This window comes from Phaethon aethereus (genome assembly GCF_964289735.1).
Source record: "Phaethon aethereus genome assembly, chromosome: 2".
NCBI lineage: Eukaryota > Metazoa > Chordata > Aves > Phaethontiformes > Phaethontidae > Phaethon > Phaethon aethereus.
Genome location: NC_138582.1, coordinates 149,618,636 through 149,640,485, shown reverse-complemented (window position 1 = coordinate 149,640,485; position 21,850 = coordinate 149,618,636). Strand labels below are relative to the sequence as shown.

Below are 21,850 nucleotides of genomic sequence, written 5' to 3'. Positions count from 1 at the left end.
GAGAATGACAGATTTTTTTTAAGGCAGAAGTCCAATTATATACCAGGTTAAAAGCCACCACAATACTAACTATAACTAACTCGTTCAGAATTTAAGAACTTTCATTCATAACTATTAACTCCCATGCTGGCTAGAACTCTACTGATGTTCCAGGAAGCCCAGCTGGAGATATGATTACCCTTAGAGGCTAAACTATGCCAGAGTAAAGTCAACTTACTCGCTACTTTTTAATTATTAAACAAGCTGCACTCATTTATGTTAGTAAGTTATAGAAATTATTTAGAAAGAGGAAGTATGAAATATTGACAATGACAAAACAGATTTTAAAAAGCTATCATTGGAAAAGTTAGAATACATATTCAGAGAAATTTCAATGCTTAAAAACAGATTCACATATGTTCATCCAGTTGAAGATTAGTGTATTAAAAAAAGTTAAGAAAATACTTTGTGTTTCAGTTCAACTGCACTTGATTCAAGTACAGTTTGGGGGTTGGCTGATATAAATTAAACATGGTCACTGCCTCAGCAGCCAGAAGTACAGAAAAATGTACATGTTCACAGGATAAATAGAAGTCTCTTCTTTTTGTGGGAAGGGGGAAAAGCTATCTCACTCCAATACGAGAGGTCATCCACTCCAAGCCTTGGCATAATCTGAAAGATAAAGAGATGTTATATTGGTACTAGTTCTAGTCCAACATTTTTCAAGTATTTTCTACTTGTTTTATGTTTAAAAACATGTACTTAAAATAAGATCAGCTGGAACTGGGATTGAAACTTGAACAGAGTAAACAGTGTTTTAAACTACGTCTACTTAGGCTTTAACAAGAAGATGGTTAAATCATACTATTTTATTGAAGCATGGCACTCCTTCAATTTTTCATTCTTAGCATGCTTACTAATAACTACATGAAACCAAATCAGTTTTTCTACTGATTTCCCATGAAAGACTGCTTACTTGAAAGCTAGACTTTTACATACTAATACTAAAAGAGAAAGGACAGGTACCCAGACTGAACTGGTTCACAAAAAGGCAGTGTATCAAGAATTCCAAAATCCCATTACAAAATTAAAAATATGTTTATATGCAACACTGAGATTGCATGGTTCTAATCTGCTTACTCACTCAATTTGTATCTCTCATTAAAAGTCTTCCATTTCAGAAGATAGGCTTTCCTTTGATATTCTAGGGATCTAGTTACCTAGTTTGTGCTACCTTTGTAAAGTATATAATGACTTAGCTATCACGAGAGCTAGCTTCACTCACATGGGGCTAATCTCCCTAGACTTCTGTCAGATCTTCCCAAGGAAGATTCAGCTCAGCGATCTAACTCTGGGAATTTTTTTATGAGTTGGTCTCACTACTGTCACAGTTTTAAGTATTGTAATACTCATCTTTTTTAAATAAGAAAGAAGCAGCCTAGGATGGCCAATGTTTCTAAACTGAAGTTCATATTCATTACCATATTAAATCATTTCTATCTTCCTCCAAATGCCAACTAATTTTAAGGTCTGAATTAATACATAAACTAAATACTCAAAAGTGACTTTGGCAAAACCGGTAGGAGTAAAGCAGAGTTAAGTCTCAGAATGAAACAATACAATCCAAAGACTCAATCAAAAAACCAGTTTGTTTTCATTAACATATCCCACCCTAAGGAAGCGAATGCTACCAATCACTCTACAAGACATCTCCATTACATTAGAAAATACTTCATGCTAGAAGTAAGAAAGATGCTCTCACTTCCCAAATACTTTAGTTGGATTCACTATTTTTCATGTCACAAGACCACATTATTGTGAAGGCTGTACAACACAGCTGAAAAAAGCGTCTATTACACATTAGAAGACTGCTTTAAGAATCCAGATGAAAAATTAGCACGCTTGTTACAGGCATCCAAAAATGTTTTTTGATCTCTACAGACAAAGGATCTAAGGAAAGCTCAGCTTTCGATTTTAGTAATTGCTGGCATAAGGTATACGAGTTTCAAAATTAGCTACATCAGCCAGATATAAATAAAAGCTTTAATATTTGTAACAATTTTGTTTTATGACAGATCTATATACTTTTTCATCAAAACTATGTTTGAATGCTTATCAAAAAACCCCAATGAACCAAAAATGAACCCCAAAACCACCACCCCAACTTCAGAAGCTTACAGCAGATCAGAATATAACGGAAGACAACAGTAGCTTATTTCTTTAACTACACAAAGACACACAGAATGAGAGGGCAGCACACAGAGTAAAAAATTATGCCAACAGCTATGCATTTGGGGGGGGAGGGTCGTCTGTGTTGTTGCTTGGGTTTTGTTTGGGGTTTTTCTTAGCAATAAGCTGAAAGACTTTCATACAAATTTGGAGTTTGAGCTGTGAACAAAAATCCACAAGGTTCAATGAAGAAAAATTCAAAAGGTCCCTCTGACTGCAAAGATCAGAAAATATGTTCTTTTGGGAAATCCACATTGATGTCAATAGGCTTCTAAATCAGTATTCTCATTTACCATATACTACTATACTAAGCAGTAAGCATTTACCCTTCTCCTGTCAAGGCACAACAGGACTGAATGTGCCACGGGTGGTCCTTTATGGAGCTAAGAGTGAGGTATGTAGAGATCTCTGCAGCTGTCATGCAACCTTTCATGTCCTGCTTGTTTGCAAAGATGAGAACTGCAGCCTTCCGTAAATCCTAGAAGAATTTAAAGTATTCATAATAGTTATTATAAAGAACTAAAATGCTATTGTGCAAATTGAAGTTCTTAAAAGAACTGTATTCAAGTTAATCTACAATTACACAGCAGCATGGAATCTTAACAATGTAATTAATTTTTAATGCAGTAAGACTGAAGAAACTAATTTATTCAGAAGTGTTCCCCACCACAAAGAATCAAACTATAATGTATTATATGAGTATCCTTTTGGTTTTGACCACATGTTCGTATGTTAACTAATGAAAGTTCTGTTAAAATATATTTCATAAAGCTCCAAACCATCCAGACAGCAGAATTATTACTGGATAAACATTCCAAAATCTACACTAGCTACTACTCAAATAGAAAAGCCTGCTAGATAACATTCCCTTGAAATTACCTTCAACTTCATTAAACAAATTCTGTAGTGATTAAAGCAGTAACAATTTAAGAAAGCTATCTAAATTCTTTAAAGTTTTACCCTATTGTTCCAAAAAGTGAGCTCTAATAATGCTGCAGCAGCTTTAGTGAAAATGGAAACTAATAAAAAGTTGTTTTGTTTCTGTATGGAAATTAGGATTCCACACAGCAATGAGACAAGAACTGGGATGTGGGGTTTTAGAAATGCAGAAAGGTAAACAAATGCAGTACTCAGGAAGGGGACAGTTATAAATAAAAGTGTTCAACGCATTTAAATGTATATTAAATTTTGAGATGATTTCTCCACAAAGAGAAAAACACACCCAAACCTTTATGGTCCAAAGTTGAAAATTCACTCCTATAAGTAGTCCAATCTAGGTCTACTGACTGTTTTCAAGAGACAGTAGATCACAACCTGCTAAGAGTTTATAACACTGGAAACTAATAAGTTACATGAGAAAACTTCACCATAAAAAGTCATCTTGCCACCTTTTTTGGTAGGCTATTTGCTCCTTACTACCAGACTCAAACTTTATTAATATTAACTATAAAGTAAAAACCTCACTCATTTGAAACAATGCAAATCTCTGAGAAATGAACTCCACAGAATTACTTGCATTGTACTAAATACTTTTCATTCAAAAATTTAGACATTTATATTTGAAACAACCCTAATTTAGCTTGAGAGTGATCACAGAAGTTTTTAATGTACTTTCGCTAATCCAATGTAGATGTTAATTTAGGATGTTTGACCAAGGTGACCCAATGTTGAACAGTCCTCAATACAACATATAATAATAAAACTACAAACAAAATAATCCAGAAGGAAACTGAACTGAAACCAATTTACCCATAGTATTAGATACGCTCCTTAATTTTAAGAAACCAGACTAAAACAAACAAGAAAGAAATGGAATTGTCTATTTTCTAAAATAAAAATAAAAATATATTTTAAAAAAGTTTATTGACATTTTAACCATTTAACTGAAAGAAGAGAGATGATGGTGGAAAGCAATACTCAGTTATATTAATATGAAGTTTAAGATATTTTACAAGTTCAACGTTTGCAAAACAAAGAGTGATTTGACTACAACAGGCAAGCCCTACTAGAAGATTGCTTCCTAATAATTTTCTGTTTATTTATAATTTACATGGTTTTAAAATGTGACCAATATGCATACACATTTAGGCTGAGAAATTATAGTATAATTTTTGCTAACATAGGAAGCATGTAATGTTATTTGACTGTTCTCAACAAAAGAAAACTATTATCCCAACTCCCCACCATACCTCATGAGCCAGCATTCTATAAAGTTCTTCTTTTGTAATAGAAAGTCGCTCTCTATCAATGCTGTCAACAACAAGAATGATGAACTACGGGAAAAAATAATAGTACAGCATGTAAATACAAAGTATAAATTACAGAAAGCAAGTTTTCAGGAGACCACTACCACAAGTCTTCCTATATAAGACAGACAGAGACTTTCAGAAGACACTAGAAAATAGAACAACAGGTTTATTGTTACAGTCTTTCGCTCGAGTGCTGGGAATCATACATGAAGATTATAGTTAAAAAAATTATTATGCTTATACATTTCACCACTGCTATTAAGATCTACTTTCGTGTATTACAGTTAAGTCTCCTTGGCGGATTTTCAAGTCCTACATCATGATCAAAATAGTGATGTAGGTACCAAAAGCAATTACAGATAGCGGATTACATTTAAAATGTGGATGACAAACTTGCTACACAGTTATCAATGAAAACAGCTATTACTGTCCACTACTACTTGCACACTCAGAAAACTATAAAACCGAAATTGAAACTCCCCATTTTGAAAGAAGCATTTTTAGCAATTCAGCATCATCTTACTCACAAAGCTTAAGAAATGTTATTTTATAGTATATCAGACCTCAGAAATCTATGTACCTGTGGCTTAACATTATGTTGTTGCACACCACCTTAAACTTGGTAGCACAAAGGGCCTGTGCGGTTGGCCCCTCACAACTTCGCACCCTTCCGCCTAGGGCACTTGGAGATGGCTACAGCAGTGATTTTCATGGAATCATAGAATCTTTGGGTTGGAAGGGACCTTTAAAGGTCATCTAGTCCAAACCCCCGGCAATGACCAGGGACATCTTCAGCTAGAGCAGGTTCCTCAGAGTCCCCGTCCAACCTGGCCTCGAATACTTCCAGAAATGGGGCATCTACCACCTCTCTGGGTAACCTGTGCCAGTGCTTTAACACTCTCATTGTGAAAAAATTTCTTCCTTAGATCTGATCTAAACCTACCCTCTTTTAGTTTAAAACCATTACCCCTTGTCCTATCGCTACAAGCCCTGCTAAACAGGCTGTCCCCATCTTTCTTACAAGCCCCCTGTAAGTACTGGAAGCCTGCAATAAGGTCTCCCTGGAGCCTTTCTTCTCCAGGCTGAACAACCCCAACTCCTTCAGCCTGTCCTCATAGGAGGAGAGGTGTTCCATCCCTCTGATAATTTTTGTGCCCCTCCTCTGGACCCTCTCCAACAGGTCCATGTCTTTCCTGTGCTGAGGGCTCCAGAGCTGGATGCAGTATGCAGGTGGGGTCTCCCCAGAGTGGAGTAGAGGGGCAGAATCCCCTCCCTCAGCCTCTGCTGGCCGCGCTTATTTGATGCAGCCCAGGATATGGTTGGCCTTCTGGGCTACGAACGCACTTTTCTGGCTCATGCCCAGCTTTTCATCCACCAGTCTCCCCAAGCCCTTCTCGGCAGGGCTGCTCTCAGTCCCTTCATCCCCCAGCCTGTATTGGTAACAGGGGTTGCCCCGATAAAGATGCAGCACCCTGCACTTGGCCTTGTTGAACCCTCATGAGGTTCATGCGGGCCCATTCCCCGAGCTTGACCAGGTCCCTCTGGATGGCATCCCATCCCTCATTTTACCCTCATTTCTCTTGGCCATGCACTTGTGAATACTAAGACACTGCTAGGTCTGGCACATCAGGTCTCCCATGGGAAGCAATTGTCATTGGTATGAAAATCACCCTCTTTTACACCATCCTTTCTGCCCCTTGTTTTGTACCTTCTATTTCATAGCCTTACACTAGAGGGGAAAAAGACATGGCGTTACATAGCAGGTAATACTCAAGTAAATGCTTATAAGCATTACACAACATAATTTATGTGCACAAACCATAACAGTAGATCAGTGTTCAAGACTTGCCCTGCCCAGAGTGTGCTCCAAGCAGTGCTAACAGCATCGTAGATGGGAACAACTGGTAGGGGTATCTGATGAAAATTATACAGATACTATTAAAAAAAAATAAAATTACGGGGAACACATGCTATGTTGTAGAGGAAACCAAGGAGATGACATTCATCTGAGAGACTCCATCACTTCTCTGCCCAGATGGAAATAGTCTTCCACCCCTTTTCTCTTTTATTGGGGGTGGGTGCAAACAAAAAGAGTTACAGTAACTTAACCATAAGAGCTTCCTCCCCTTTCTTCTCCCCTCAAATCTTGTAATGTCTGTAAGCCTGTCTCAACATCCTTTATGCAAAAATATGATCTGACTGTTAAAACAGAATTGCAGAATTAGCCATATTAAGTTGAAACTAATTAGGACAGGTATGCACTGACAAGATTATTTGTGGGATTTTTACATCACTCCAAAGATTTTGTTTAGATTGCTTCAATTTACAGATAAAGAAAGAGGAAAGAGAGACAGTAACAAAAAAGAAGGATTAGAAGTCACCACTATAATTCTCTAACATATGCTCCAAATCACTTTGCCTTATAAAATTAAGGAGATTCATTACCCATTGAAAATGACCACAAAATATGAAAAACTAGGTCAATTTAATGCTGCTGTGACTTTGAGATGTCTAGCAGATGAGGAGGAACAGTAAAGGAATTACTCATATTGTGAAGGCTAGGATTAGCATACTAAACAGACCCCTTTTCCTCCTCAACTGTTTCCAGTAGACAAAGCTTCTAAGTAAAGGGAAAGTTCTTCTTTCCAAGTACTAGAAAGTACTGGATTTCAAACACTTACTAGCCAGAATATGATGAACAACATCTCAAAAGAATAAAAAACAACCCTAATGTATAAATCTCCCCAGATTCCAAAACCAAAGATTCTCAGTGGACAAATGTCAAGAACTTATCGTACCACATAATGCTGGCAGAAGTCTCTTCACCCTCATTTGTATGTGCCTTAGAAGTAGCCATACTTTTCTAGATAAAATTAAGTTTAAAATACTAGAGATTAAGGTTGATTATGTCATAACCAGGCTTTTAGTAGATAAAAAGTTTCTGAACATCTAGGGTCGATCACTCTAATCTCCCCTCTCTCAAAGGGGACCACAGGGCAGAAAACCTCATTTTACAGGAGGATGGAATGCTTATATCATGAGCAATACCTACAAGAGATCTCTACTACTAGTAGAATGGTAAGAAATTAAGTCTAATATCTTTTACATCAATGTAGAAATCTCAAAGTGAGGCTACAGAGATTTTATGTGCATGTTGCATTGATTTTGGCATCAAAAAGACTGGCATAAAGATCAAAACCCCAAAAGACAGCTGTTGCTGAGCTCTACTCCAACCTTTCCAGCAATGGTAGCTTTACCAGTTACCTGATGAGTACTGGACAGCTAAACTTTCCTTTATCCTTTGGATAAAAGCCGCAAGCTGATGAGCTTTTTAAAGAATAGAGAAAGTTTCATTCCTCGCCCTTAATTATTGTTACCTCAAAAACAATTCAGACTAGGTGTACAGGAGTTAGGTTAACCACTGCAGATACTCACCAAATTTACGAAATTTTCCTTTCATTCTAATTGAAAAACCATGAAAAAAAACCTGCTTGATCTGAAATGTATTTTGATATCATGTGATTGTCTAGGAAAAAAGTCTAACTTCACATTTGTATGACAAATCAAACAACATTACTATAAAGTATACAGGAAAAAAACTTCAAATATTACCAGAAAATTGGCTGCATACCAGAGACACCTTACACTTCTTGGGTTTAGGTTTAAACTCAGGGTCCTGCACCTGGGTCTGTGTAACCCACAGTATCAATACAGGCTGGGGGATGAAGGGATTGAGAGCAGCCCTGCCGAGAAGGGCTTGGGGAGACTGGTGGATGAAAAGCTGGGCATGAGCCAGAAAAGTGCGTTCGTAGCCCAGAAGGCCAACCATATCCTGGGCTGCATCAAATAAGCGCGGCCAGCAGAGGTCGAGGGAGGGGATTCTGCCCCTCTACTCCACTCTGGGGAGACCCTACCTGGGTCTGTGTCCAGTACTGTGTGCAGCTCTGGAGCCCTCAGCACAGGAAAGACATGGACCTGTTGGAGAGGGTCCAGAGGAGGGGCACAAAAATTATCAGAGGGATGGAACACCTCTCCTCCTATGAGGACAGGCTGAGGGAGTTGGGGTTGTTCAGCCTGGAGAAGAAAAGGCTCCAGGGAGACCTTATTGCAGGCTTCCAGTACTTACAGGGGGCTTGTAAGAAAGATGGGGACAGCCTTTTTAGCAGGGCCTGTAGCGATAGGACAAGGGGTAACAGTTTTAAACTAGAAGAGGGTAGATCGAGACTAGAACTAAGGAAGAAATTTTTCACAATGAGGGTGGTGAAACACTGGCACAGGTTACCCAGAGAGGAGGTAGATGCCCCATCCCTGGAAACATTCAAGGCCAGGTTGGACAGGGGCCCTGAGAAACCTGGTCTAGTTGAAGACGTCCCTGCTCATTGCAGGAGGGTTACATTAGATGACCTTTACATTTTCTTTCCAACCCAAACTATTCTATGATTCAAGATTTCAAAATAATACAGCTGCAATCTTTATTAAAATCTATCAATATACCTAATAAATAAATACAATGTCAAACAAACTTATTGAACTTCCAGATTTCAAAGCAACTTCTCATACCTCTGTGTTTGAATAATAGGTATTCCATGATGACCTTAATGATTCTTGTCCTCCAATGTCCCACATTAAGAAATGAGTGTTTTTCACCACTATTTCTTCTACATTGCTTCCTATGGTTGGAGAAGTATGAACCACTTCATTCATTAAGCTAAAGGAAACAATATCACACCATAAAGACCAGCCAGTACAACCCACAAGTCTTGTCACAGCTCAATTATAACAAATTTGTTGTAGGAAAAGTAAATACGTATAACCGATTTTAAAAAAAAAAAAATCAAAAAACAGGCATATTTCAAAAAGCTACTCATTTGAATTTTTATAGAAATAAAGCAAATACTTCAGAGCAGTTCTTCAGTAAAAAGATTAGTTCAATCTGAATTTGGACTAAAAGCTGTGATTGACGAAGCTCTAGTATGCCTTTGTAGCAGAGACTGTAGACAAGTGCAATGAAAAATAAGCACATAAAAAGCTTATAACAAACGGATAAGCATCTGTGTTTTAAGAGGCTTCTCTTTTTAAAGGACACTCTAACAGATACTTAAAATGCACTTATTTCAAAGTAGAAGCTGCTGTTCTAAAGATCCCAAATAAGGGGAACACTAAACTGTGCAAAATATAAATCAGAATATAATTTTATCAGAGCACTCACTTAGTAACTCAATATTAAAACAAATTACTAAGGACTGTTTGTTTACATAGCCAAAAATTTCTCAGTTCTACCTTCAAACTTTGCCAAAGGTGCTTAGGAAAAAGTTTTTTTTAAAAATATCCTCTGCTGCCTTTGTATCCAAATATACGCATTGTACTTTGGCTACACCTTCCTCCTTTTCCACAATTACAATAGTAATTATGTTCCCACCAATATTCTTGAAGTTATCATTCATTCCTGTAATACTGGCAAGACTTGGGAGCAATGATGCTATTGAAAATGCATAAGGTAGGATGGAGGCAAGATGAAATACTATTTTGAGGAATCTTCCATCACAAATTTGAGACTGGAATCAAGAAACATTTGGAAACATTCATGGATTTTTGCAGACTGGCTAGAATTTCCATTAATTTAGAAATCACTTTCTTCTCTACAGTTCTTAGCAACAGGATATTTCTATGCTTACAAATAGAGATAGGCTTTGACAGCAAAAGAATTTGCAGTTCACTTTGTGCCTCTAGGTACAATTCTGTTATTCAATTTATAGCTCAGTTTTAAAACATTGCAGTTCCTTCACCTACACTTTAAATATACGCTTTACAATAACTATTCCCATTAATGTACAAACTGTGATCTACACCCCTAGAGATTCTGCCAGGTCGCAAAGCTGAATTTTCAATGATTAAACAATCACAAATACTAAAATGTAAACAGAGAAACAAAGTAGTTTGTATACTTACAATTGGTAAAGAATAGTAGTCTTTCCAGCATTATCAAGTCCCACTATGATTACTTTGTGCTCTGCATATACACAAAAAAAGACAAGAAAAAATTAGTGGAAACAGCAAGAATTATCGTTCTGGTTAATCACTTTTCCTTACTGATTATTTCAGTAGCTTACACAGACTACTGGTGACTTCAAGACAGAGGGGAAAAAAAAAAATCCACAAAGCCTCATCTTCTCTTGAGACAAGTTTTAGGAATAGTCAGTACTGGATGTCATCATAAAGGAATGGTTACAAATATGATTACTTCATTTAAAAAAATAAATCTGGTTTTAGAAAGAAAAGTACAATGAAAAAGTGTAACTCATAGCAGTGTTATCATCTTAAGAATACCACCAAACATTCAAAGACTGTACAAAATATTAGCTTAACATTCAAGGATCAATAATAACCACTCGTTAAGGGACCACCATCATTCACACAGTAAAAACTAAGAGGAAGCTGTATTTTTAATAGATCATACATTCTCGCATTTGCAACTTCTGAACTGAAGTCACAGAATGACAGAATGATTGAGGTTGGAAGACACTTCTGAAGGTCATCTGGTCCAAATCCCTTGCTCAACCAGGGCCACCTCGAGCCAGTGGCCCAGAACCATGTCCAGACAGCTTTTGAGTATCTGCAAGGATTGAGACTCCACAACCTCCCTGGGCAGCCTGTGCCACTGCTCAGTCACCCTCACAGTGAAAAAGTGATTCTTGATGTTCAGAGGGAACCTCCTGTGTTTCAGTTTGTGCCCACTGCCTCTGCTCCTGTCACTGGGCACCACTGAGACGAGCTGGGCTCTGTCCTCTTTGCACACTCCTTTCAGACATTTATATACACTAACAGTATCCGCCCGCCCCGAGCCTCTTCTTTCTCAAGGCTAAACAGTCCCAGCTCTCTCAGCCTTTTCTCACGTTAGCTGCTCCAGTCCCTTAACTTTGTGGCTCAGTTGCTAGACTCTCCAGCATGTCCATGTCTCTCTAGCACTGAGGAGCCTGGAAGTAGATACACTACTCCAGGTGAGGCTTCACCAGTGCTGAGTAAAAGGGAGAGATCTTCTCCCTCAACCTGCTCGAAAGTCCAGCTTATAGAATAGTGATCTTCCAAATGCTGCAATGTTATTTTTCCAGGCACAAAGGAAACAAAACAAACAAAACAAACAAAGCCCCCAGAACTTACATGCTTCTCTGTAGTTAATCCTTCTTAGAATTTCAAATACAGCAGCACAGACAATTGGAATGGTGATTCTTTTGATACATGTGTGAAGTTAGAAGATACTGAACTGCTTGCTGACAAAAAAGCAAATCACTTGAGAGCAGAACTTACAAATGGATACTAAAAGTAAAACTTGCATAAAAAGTCTGAACAGGCTCACTTTTGAAGGAGTAATATTTAAAATTCTAGGCCATTTATTCTAAAGCAAAACATGGTTCACACCTTAAAGATTTCCTCTGAAATACCACATTCAATCTACAAGATTTTTAACAAATTACTAAAAGGTCAGAAGATCTATAATAAATATCAAATTGGTGGCTTTTTGCTTGTAAGTGGGTGGCTTCCAAAGTTCAACACAGAAATACCGTTCTGTTGTTTTCAAAACAGCCATGTTGTCAACTGTTGTCTGGAAGATGATTCTACTTTTGCAACATTCTGTTTGAGTAATTTTTTGAGGAAAAGAAAAGGAATTCCCATCAGGCATTACATTGCTCTTTCCCACCCTCACATTAGAATACAGAACCTTATTTAGGAATGAATGAGAAAAGTGTTGGATGAAACAGTATCATGCTACTTAAAGTAATTAAAAAAAAAAAAAAACAACCTCCATTGAGATGACTGTTTTTGAAAGCCCCTGAAGCGTGAACAGTTCAACACTAATTGGGACAAAAAAAGGCATAGCTTATCTGTGTTATTCTGTAGTCAAATGGTATTTTATACAGTAACTGAATAAGCACAAAAAAGGAACAGTCACACAAGTGTTAATTAATGTTGATTTGGGGATGAAAATAGTAAGATTAAAGCATCAGTATCTCATTCAAATAGCAGTTTCCACCTTTTATTAATGGCATTTGCTTTCAGAACTGTCGTCTATAGAAATGCAAAACTCTTCACTTACAAACATATTAAAAAATTGAATTTCTGTCTAATTCTGTTAGATTACAGATTTTTTACTTGTATATATGCATTAGAGGAAAAACATGCAAACTTAAAAGCTGCCAAACTAAGACTGAACAAAATTTTAGCAAGATGAATACTTGCTTACAAGAGTAACTAGAAGATAGGTGCTACATTGAAGAGAAAGGACGATTATGGAGTAAGCCATACATAGCGATTCATGCTCATAATTATGTTCTGTACTTACAGACTAACCCAAGTTTCTCCCTTTCACTGGCTGGTATTCAAACTCAGTTTGGGTTGTACTCATAAACATCTTCCCAGTCCACCATATTCTTGGCAAAGGAAGAAGAAAATACATAACAGAGTTGCCAAAGCAGAAGAGCAGAGTCTTTATAAATCAGGTAGGAAGAGGGGAAAAGTAACTAGAAAAGTAGGCATATGCAGGGGAACAAAAAGACAGTATTAGACTACTGTTTAAAAAGAATCCAAAGAATTCTGTTATATCGACCATTCCTGGGACTGTTTTAAAAAAAATTTAAAAAAATATGTAGTATTGTTACTAAAAAATCTCTGGCAGTCTAGTATTACAAAATAATATGATAATGAAGATGATCTTGCAGATGCAAGAAGGAAAACATAATATCCTCTTTTCGTCACTTAACTCTTCTCTATTCCTCTGTGGTAAAAGGACCCAAACCTGAAGATTCAACTCTCACAACTTTGCCCTTTCCTCTTTCTAATTTGTGAAAATTAAAAATAAAAATATTTCTAAATACTTCAATGATGAGCAAGGCTCTTTCAACATATTTGAAAGAAGAAATGAATATTGGAAAGGTTACCGATACTTTTCAGGCTGTAAAACACAAAACCTACATCTAGTTCTGAAGAACAACAATCTTGGAGGCTTCAAGACTGAAGACAGAATTCAGGTAGAAGTTTGTTAAAGAGGAGGCAGGAGGATTAGCATTTTACTAAAGTTCAAAGACATTTCAATATAAGGATTCATTCTGCACACTAAAAGCTGCCTTAGAGTCTTCTTTTAAACAAAGAACAACTACTTAAATACATCTTGTATTTCCAGACCTGATTACAAGAAAGTAGCCTTTAGTAGTCACTGGAACCAAAATCCATTTGGTTTTCCAGATAATGGTCTCTGCTAACCTGACTGTACAGTCTGGGAACTGCCACCAAGCCTAAGTGAAGTAACTCTACTAACTGTGGAGTTACAGAAATTCAACTACCTTGACCTAGAGTTTACCATTATTTTTCTTACAGCAGTTTTTGTAACGCCTATGGCATTTGCTCAGAGCAACCTGGAAGACTTTGAACAACTATAATTCAAAAAAATTAGAATACAGATTTGTGAACTTCATAAAGAACTCTATCAGCCACACACACACACACACAAAGGAATAAGGTATTGACAGTTGTCAGAATTGCCTTTATCAGGGCTGCTGACATTCACTTCTGTTTTTTTCTTATAGTTTCATTAAGAGCAACCTTGATAAGAATAAGTCAAGCAATTTTTATTCATCTTGTGTTAACACAGGCAATAAGTTAGTTGCTCCATCATTTATACATATTACATGTTGCTTAGAAGAGTGTGTCACTTCAGTACTGAACTATAGCTTCAGCTGATCATTTTTTTAAACATACTTTAAAAAGTTATTTTGAAAGTAAGTGTAAGTTCAACGTGAACTTAACAATGCTTTATAACAAGACTTAAAGTACTGTGCCCTGCAGCCATTTAAAGTAAAAACAATACCCAGGCGATGTTTTTTGTCAATTTCAAACATAAGGAAAAAGAATCAGGAAGCCATCAGTAAGTCACCTAGAAAAAAGACAAAAGTCTATTTTTATGCCAATTGTTTCTCTTATAAATAAAGTATCTCTATTTCAGTTTGCATTGTTCAATTACTACTTAATTAGGAGACAATATATATTGAAAGCTGAAAGATAGAAATGCTTATTTTCTTCCCTCCTTCAGGCTTTAACCTCTGCAATGAAAAGGCACAGAGACCAGAAGACAAGAAGATTAAATAAGGCCCTGGAACAGTTTTGTCCACTACCACCACCACCCGCCAAACAAAACCAGCCACTGTTTAAAGACTACTGACAAATTCAAACTGGAAATGAACCCTTCAAAACATAGCCACAGAACTGAATAGGTATTCCTTGACAGCCTGTGCTCTGGGCAGAGACTGTTAGCCTTCCTCTCTTTCATTAGTCATTGACTCACAGATCAGCGCAGGCATCACCCAGTTTCCTTAAACTGCTCTACACTGCAGCTTTTCTTATTCCATAGTCCCACAAACCAGATTTGGAGAGTAGATGGTGCACTGTGATGGAAAAGCAAGTGCATTCTGCCAGGGGAGCAGGAAAAAGAGCTAAAAGCTTTCCCCTTCTAAGAGTTCCCACCACAGGTCAAAGCCACACATACTATTTTAAGCATTACATTTTTCACCATGAGCCAGCCTGGGTTTGCCAAATCAGGCTAACCATAATCAAAATGGGCTGAACCAACAGGAACAATTTCTTCTGCATGTACAGTGACTTGAAACAGAACAACAAACAGATTCAACTGCCTGGTAGGAACACAGAGATGCTACCCAAGTCATAGGGCTAAAATAGTTGAATACAAATAGTAAGAAACACTACTGGAAGAGGTCAGTAAATAACATTAGTCAACAGATACTTATCGCTGAATGTCTTTAGAAACAGATTAGGTCCAGCCTCTTGACCTTCTTTTCAGTACCTCATCCTTACTATGGGAAAGAATGGTAAGAATAAAATTGCAAAGTAGCAAAGCTGATGTGTAAATGAGTAAGATGACATTCAGTGCTTCAGTAGGATCTAAGGTACCTTCATTACAACGTTTTCCTGCCAGGCAGAAGTCACTCTGAATGAACTCAGTTTTCTGCACATTGTGCATTTACTCTAACTGCACTGAACCCTGAGGCATAAAAACGCATGGGGCTTATTTTAAGATGTTAGTTATCTTAAAATGTGCATTTTTCAGAAAGCTAGAACATATATTCTTCCTGTGAGCTAACAGTATTAGCTCGCCAGTAGATAGATATTTCTTTAATGCTGTCCAAACAATATTGATCAACTATCTTTCAGATATGGCATTTTCAGCTCAGCTATTAGTCACATTTATGTAAAGCAAAACTGCAGTGCATAATTAATACTCGAGTGAAATGCCAACGATTTCCTGTTCTGTATCTTCTAGCACTTAGGCACACCTCCTCCCCCATGCTCTTCTTGACGGAAGACAGATGTCACTTTCTAAATCTTTGCTTTGTTTAATCTTTCATTTTACCAGTATCAAGTGCTTCAGATTATCAGCACAACCCACACTAGCCATGTTGAACTATGATATGTTCCACACACATCGAGGGTTATTTGCATCTCTGGAATATTCCCTCTAGATAGTCAAAATCACTGTGTAAGCTACTATGCTAGTCTGCTCAACAAGCAGTTTCATGAGACAGCCTATGAATTCTCCAAGAAATTGTCTAGATTTAATATAACTAGAAAAGCAACCAAAACCAACTCAATAATTACTACCCTTTGTTATTAATATTATTTAGAGGAAAATAGTCATGTAATTAGAGAATAGTTTCCCACTAGATGGGTCAAAAATGTATGTTTAAATAAAATTTTCTAATGTGGAATTTCAATTTCGGCCATGAAAAGAAACTCACTTCCTTCTCTACGGTCATCACAAGAAGAGGGGGCAAAAAACCCCCAACAAATCAAACCAAAAAGAACCCCAGCAACAAATCCAGATCAGAACACACCCAGAAGCCTCTCACTGCGATAAAAGCCAAATGCTACCACCTCACTTACCTTAACTATGATACTAATTTTCATTAATATTTTAAATGTATAAAGACTAACATTCCTTTCAGGAATTAATACACAGCAAGAAAGACATGTTTTCCACGAATGAAATGGAATCAACACAATTTAATGTTGTTATGTACTAACAAAAAAAGAAACCAAAACAATGAAACCACACCTCTTCCTTCCTTCCTGAAAATAAATATTGACAACATAAGGTACTGTATAGACCAACACTAAAAGACACCCGAAGTTATCTCCTGATCAGTTCTCTGCTTATAGATGTCTCTTCGGAGTCTTTCATGGAAGGAAAGGAGTTGCAGATTGCAGTATTTGATGAAAACCAAGAGAGTAGATTTCTGAAGGGGACGTCTTGAATCGTACCAAATGGATTTTACAGTTCAGACAAATAAGAATCTTCAAATCAAGAACAACAAATTCAGAAGACTCTGTTAGAAGACTTCAGGAACGATTCAGTGGAATAGTATATGCAGGGGAATGATAAATGATCTGGATCTCTCATCCCATGAAAAGACAGTTTGATACATATATGTTCATATGTACACACACTTAGACTTCGCTCTGGTGTTTACAGAATTAGAATGAGTTATGTGCACTGACAAAGACAAGACTATTAAAGGGACACCAGGCGTACCTGCCTTGCAAAACTTGCAAAATTGTACTGGCAACAAATTGTTGCACAAAAAAAGCTTAACTACATTTTTAGTAACTTAAATGAAGCATGCGCTTGGAAACCTGATGAGAGAACAGTAACACTACCATCAGTTTGCCTGCTCTAAACTGAGGGCCTCAAGGAAAAAACAATACAAACAATAAATTCCTTGGCTATTTTATTTACTAACCAAAGAAGGTTGGGTAAACAAGATTCATTAAAATAAATAAATTAATAGGTAAACGGTAATTTTCTATTTTTATAATAACTGTCTGAGCTAAAGGTGGTGGCAGCCACAAGTTTTGAACTCTGGATTAGAGCATAAGCCATTATTGTGGGGCTGGGTGCACTAGGCAGGAGAGAACAGAAAACGATCCCCTTATGACCTCTTCGTTCTTGGCTTGAGAAGTGATTTTCTTGGGCCACTAACTGTATTTAATTAGCGTCTTTGCCAAAACAGAAACAGATCTTTACCTCAAAGGCCCCAACACAAGTTTGGTGGTTTTTATCTTGATACTAAACATAAAAATAGCATGATTTTAACAGCAGACTCCGACTTAAAAACAGAGGGTCTGCAAAAACAAGACCTTCATCGTCCACCAAAGCTTCAGCCGCTACAACGGTGAAAAAACACGTCGGAGAGGCAGCAGCATTCACCACTATGCGCACTCCGGAGCACACTGCTTGAAAGGCTGTCCGGGACAAACGAAGTGTTTAGAGCAGCCAGGGAGGAGGGGGGAGAAGGAGGGCACCACCTCAGCCACAGAAACAAAGCGACTCCGAACATGAGGCGCCGCGGAACCAGCGCTCAAGGAGCTGCACAAAGAAAAGTCCAACTTTTGCCTGGGCGCGCCCTCAGGGGAATCTCGGCGACCAGAGCAGGCCCCCAACCACCGACGGCTGCCCGCGGCCGCCTCAGCCCCGCAGGCTCCACTCGCCCCTCACCACTACCGGCGCGCCGCCCGCCCCACCTCCCCGCAGCCGGCTCGGGCCCCCGCGCCCACCTTGGTTACCGAAGAGACTCCACAGCTTGGCAAAGAGCAGGCCCATGCCTGACCTCGGCTTCCCGCCGAGCCCCCAGGGAAGCCGGCGGTGGCGGCAGGTCCCTCTGCGCAGACACAGCCCGCAGCGGCGCCGGGGCAGCGGCCGGGAGCTGCGCGGAGGGGCGGGCATAGGGCGCCGCCCCGCCCCCGGCCAACGGCCGCACGGCGCGAGGAGCCGCCCCAACGCCTACACGGCGGTCGCATCGCGTCACTCTGTGCGTCATCACGTACGCAGTCGGCGTGTGGCCTCAGCCGGAGAGGTGGTGGCGGCGGCCGGGGCGGTGTCGTCTCACCGGGGCGAGCTGCGAGGAGGGGCCGGGCTTTGCCCAGAGTTGGTGAATAGCCGAGGGGCCTGGCGTCTGGCACGGCCGGGGAAGAAGGAGCCGCCCCGCAGGGCAGGGGTGCCGCGGGGTATGCTCGTCCCCGGCCCGGGGTAGCAGCAGCCCCGCCGCAGTCGTCGTCCCGGGAAAGGGAGCGGTGCCGGTCTGCGCTGGCAGCGACCTTTTCCCGTCAGCGTGTCATTCTGCCGAGCGGTGCTGTGGCTGGTCCACGGCCTTCGTTGTGGTTGGGAAGGCGTCGTGGTTTTCAAGGCAGTCAGTTTTATTCCTGCATAGCAAAGCATTTTAAATCAGCAGACTCGTTTTCAGTGCTGTACCGTAGGTTCGTGCATGTTAAACTGTTGCGTGGGTACCGCGTTTCGTCACCCGGCAGCAGCTTGGCGAGGGTCAGTAGAACAGCACGAACCCTGCTCGACCGTAGCGAAGGAATCTGCAGACACTTACGTGGAGGAGAGGTGGAAATACAAAACCTGTTTTTTTAATCCACTCGGCAGCATTTAAGCTTGCTCATGCGGGAGGGAAAAAAAAAAAATAAAAAGCGCTGTCACCAACGTTTTGTCAGATGAGTTTCTTTGTATACCGGAGTTGTATATTGAACTTGTGGCTTGAATTACTGCAGCGTCGCAAACTCATTGCTGCCCCGTAACGCAGGGACACGCTGCTCCGCCGCAGGCACCGGCCGGCAGCGATGCGGGCGGCTGTTCCGAGGCATCGACCTCGAAGTCCTAGAGAGGGAGAAGGACGTTGCGACGGGTGCGCCGCGGCAAAGTGAGCTCTGCCCGCGGGGTAAAATTCCTGCGGCGGCAGGGGTGGTAAGGGCGCTGCTTACCCCGGCCAAGGCTCTCGGGCCGGCCTTGCTGCCGCCCTTCCTATGCCCTGGGAGGGACGGGCCTCCCGCCGGGGCCGAGCGGCCACGTCCCCGCCCCGCGGCAGAGCGCTACAGCCGGAGGACGCGGCCGTTCGCTCTACCCCGCGGCGGCGTGTCTGGCTCCCATAGTAACAGCCGAGCCGGCACTGCCCTGTCGGCCTCCGACCAATCTCCGACAGCCGCAAGGGTGGGACTTCCTGCCGCGACCCCGGAGGAGGCGGGACCGGGCTGGGGCGTGGCGGTACGTGGGGACCTGGCGGCGTGTCGGGGGTCTGCGTGCCGCCGCGGGAGGATGGAACGCGGCCTGGCCCCTGCGTGATCATCCCCCTTCTTGTGGCGTCCCGGGGCCGGGCCGGGTCGGGTCGGGTCGGACAGGGTCTGTCTCTCCTTCGGTGCTTGCTGGTGCTGAAGAGGCGGCGGCGGAGCGTCCCGCTGAGGTGCGCCGCCTCCCGCGTACCCCTGGGCCTGGCTTGAGGTGCCGCGCTGGACCTCAGGGAGGCTGCGGAGAGCTGTGCCCCCCACTCCTTGGCGTTTTCGGTAACGGGGATGAGGGAATAAAGGAGAGAGCCCCAAATTCTGCTCCCGACAGCAATAGGCCGACTGACTTTTTCCTCGTGTAGGAGGGGCTGGGGAAGGGAGGTTTGAAAGGTAAATCTCGCTCGGTATCTCTGGGTGCTGACTACTTTTGGCAGCTGTAGTGCTTTTGTGTGTGGTTAGATCAAAGTCCTGGTCCAGCATCGCGTCCCCTGCCGCAGCTGCCAGCAGAGGCACAGGGAAATCCATGAGGAAATGGTGAACAGGGGGTAAATGCTCCCTCAAGGGCTCGCTTCTGAAGTCTGTCAAGCCTTACCAGCGGCAAGGTGTACAGTACAGCAGGTGTATGGAAGAAAATACCTCTCTTTGGTTTCAAACCTGCCTCCTGCTAGTTCTGTTTGAAAGTCTAACTCTTGTGTTTGGAGAGGCACTAGGCAGTCTCCCTCATCAGCCTTTCTTCCTGCCACGTCTGAATTTATAGGCTTTTATCCTATCCCCCCTTCAACTCTGTTCCCCATCCCGGAAGACTGCAAACTGTTTAGTCTTTCCTTGTTTGAAAGCCATTCCCTATCTGTAGGTCATCACCTTTCTGTGAACCTTTCTAAGCTACATTGTGTATTTTCTGAGATAATGGACACTGAAAAGGCATACATACAGCGCCAAGTTGCGGGTTGTGTGGCTGTGCTCTGAACCTCCAGTCCTGTGGTTCTAAAATTTCCAGGCTGCTTACAATGGTTTTATTCTTTTGACTGCTCTTTTTACCAAGGAATTGCTTTTCATGTGTGTGTTGTTCCTCCTCCCTGAACTAAACAGAATGATAGTGGATTTCTTGTGTCATTTGAGTGCATGTGTTGAGTCCACATGCCTTACAGTTGCTGTGACAGAACAGCTCTTCTGCAGTAACATTTTGTACCAGGCACTATGAACTAGTCAACGTCAAGTCTTAACTTCTGTTAAGTGTTTCTTGACTTCCTAAAGTGTTCCTAAAGTGTTTTAGCTGTGGTTAAAAGCACGGATGTGGCATCATGCTTCTGTGACTTCTACCCTGTCTACACAGGGAGAAGTGAAATCTAGTTTTTATTCTTGTTTTTTCAAGTTTTTCTGTTGGCCCTCATTGTATTGTAGGCATTGTAATATACTTGCTGCCCTATTTAGAAGGACAGTGTTTCTAACATAACTTTTTTATTTTGGCATGAAATTTCAAACGGCAGAGATTTTGCATTATTTGTTGACATAGTTGTCTTGCTAACTTGTATCACAGGACCAGCTTCCCTTTCATAACACGTTTAGGGAACTTCATTGCACTTCTGTCCTTCGTGTGCAGGGTTCTTGACTTTCTGGTTTTGACTCCCTACTGGCTCATGTTTCATGGTAGCACTCAGTCACATTTTAAAAATGAGGTAGAAATAAGTCCTGTTGCCAACATGCTGTCAGATGAGTGGTTAGTTTTCCATGAAGAAGTAACTGTAGTTGTGAGATCACCTCAATCATTCTGTGGGATTCTGCGGTTGTCATAAAATACCTATTTAGCATCCTAAAAAGACAGCGTCATAATGTTAATACTGAACTCACTTCTAGGGCTCCCAAATAGAACATATTTCTACCAGTTTTCAAATGCCTGCTTAACTTTTTTCAGGATTCCAATTCTTAAAAAAAATCACCAGTGTTGGATTTTTTTAAATACTAGTTTAGTTTGCTTCGGAAGAAAAAACATTCCAAGTGTGAGCCATATGGGCTTTTGGGTTTTTTTGTGGGTTTTTTTTTCCTATAATGTAGGCATCCTAGGACAACAGCTCAGAGGCATGACATGTCACATTGTCTGAAATGTTACAACTGATCTTTGGTAATTTTGGTTGTAATATGAACTATTGTAGTACTATTATATTTAGTAGAAATAGCAAGGTAAGTACTTTTGAGCATTTTGTTAGGTTCTAAAAAGAAGTTTAGTGACAAATAGCCTCTTACTCAAATAGAATGAATACCAAACTTTCCAAGGT

The 21,850-nt window shown here is 40.4% G+C and overlaps 1 protein-coding gene across 1 annotated transcript; it reads right to left on the bottom strand.

Moving 5' to 3' along the window:
* Nucleotides 1-602: 602 nt before the first annotated feature.
* Nucleotides 603-18,231, bottom strand: ARL5B (ARF like GTPase 5B; the record flags this gene model as incomplete). The annotated part of the gene is made up of 6 exons (XM_081996814.1): nt 18,075-18,231; nt 10,407-10,467; nt 9,018-9,165; nt 4,398-4,481; nt 2,535-2,686; nt 603-651 (listed from the first exon to the last, which is right to left on the bottom strand). The coding sequence occupies exons 1-6, from the start codon at nt 18,118-18,120 to the stop codon at nt 603-605; spliced, it is 540 nt and encodes a 179-aa protein (XP_081852940.1). The 5' UTR covers nt 18,121-18,231.
* Between the last annotated feature and the right edge of the window lie 3,619 nt (nt 18,232-21,850).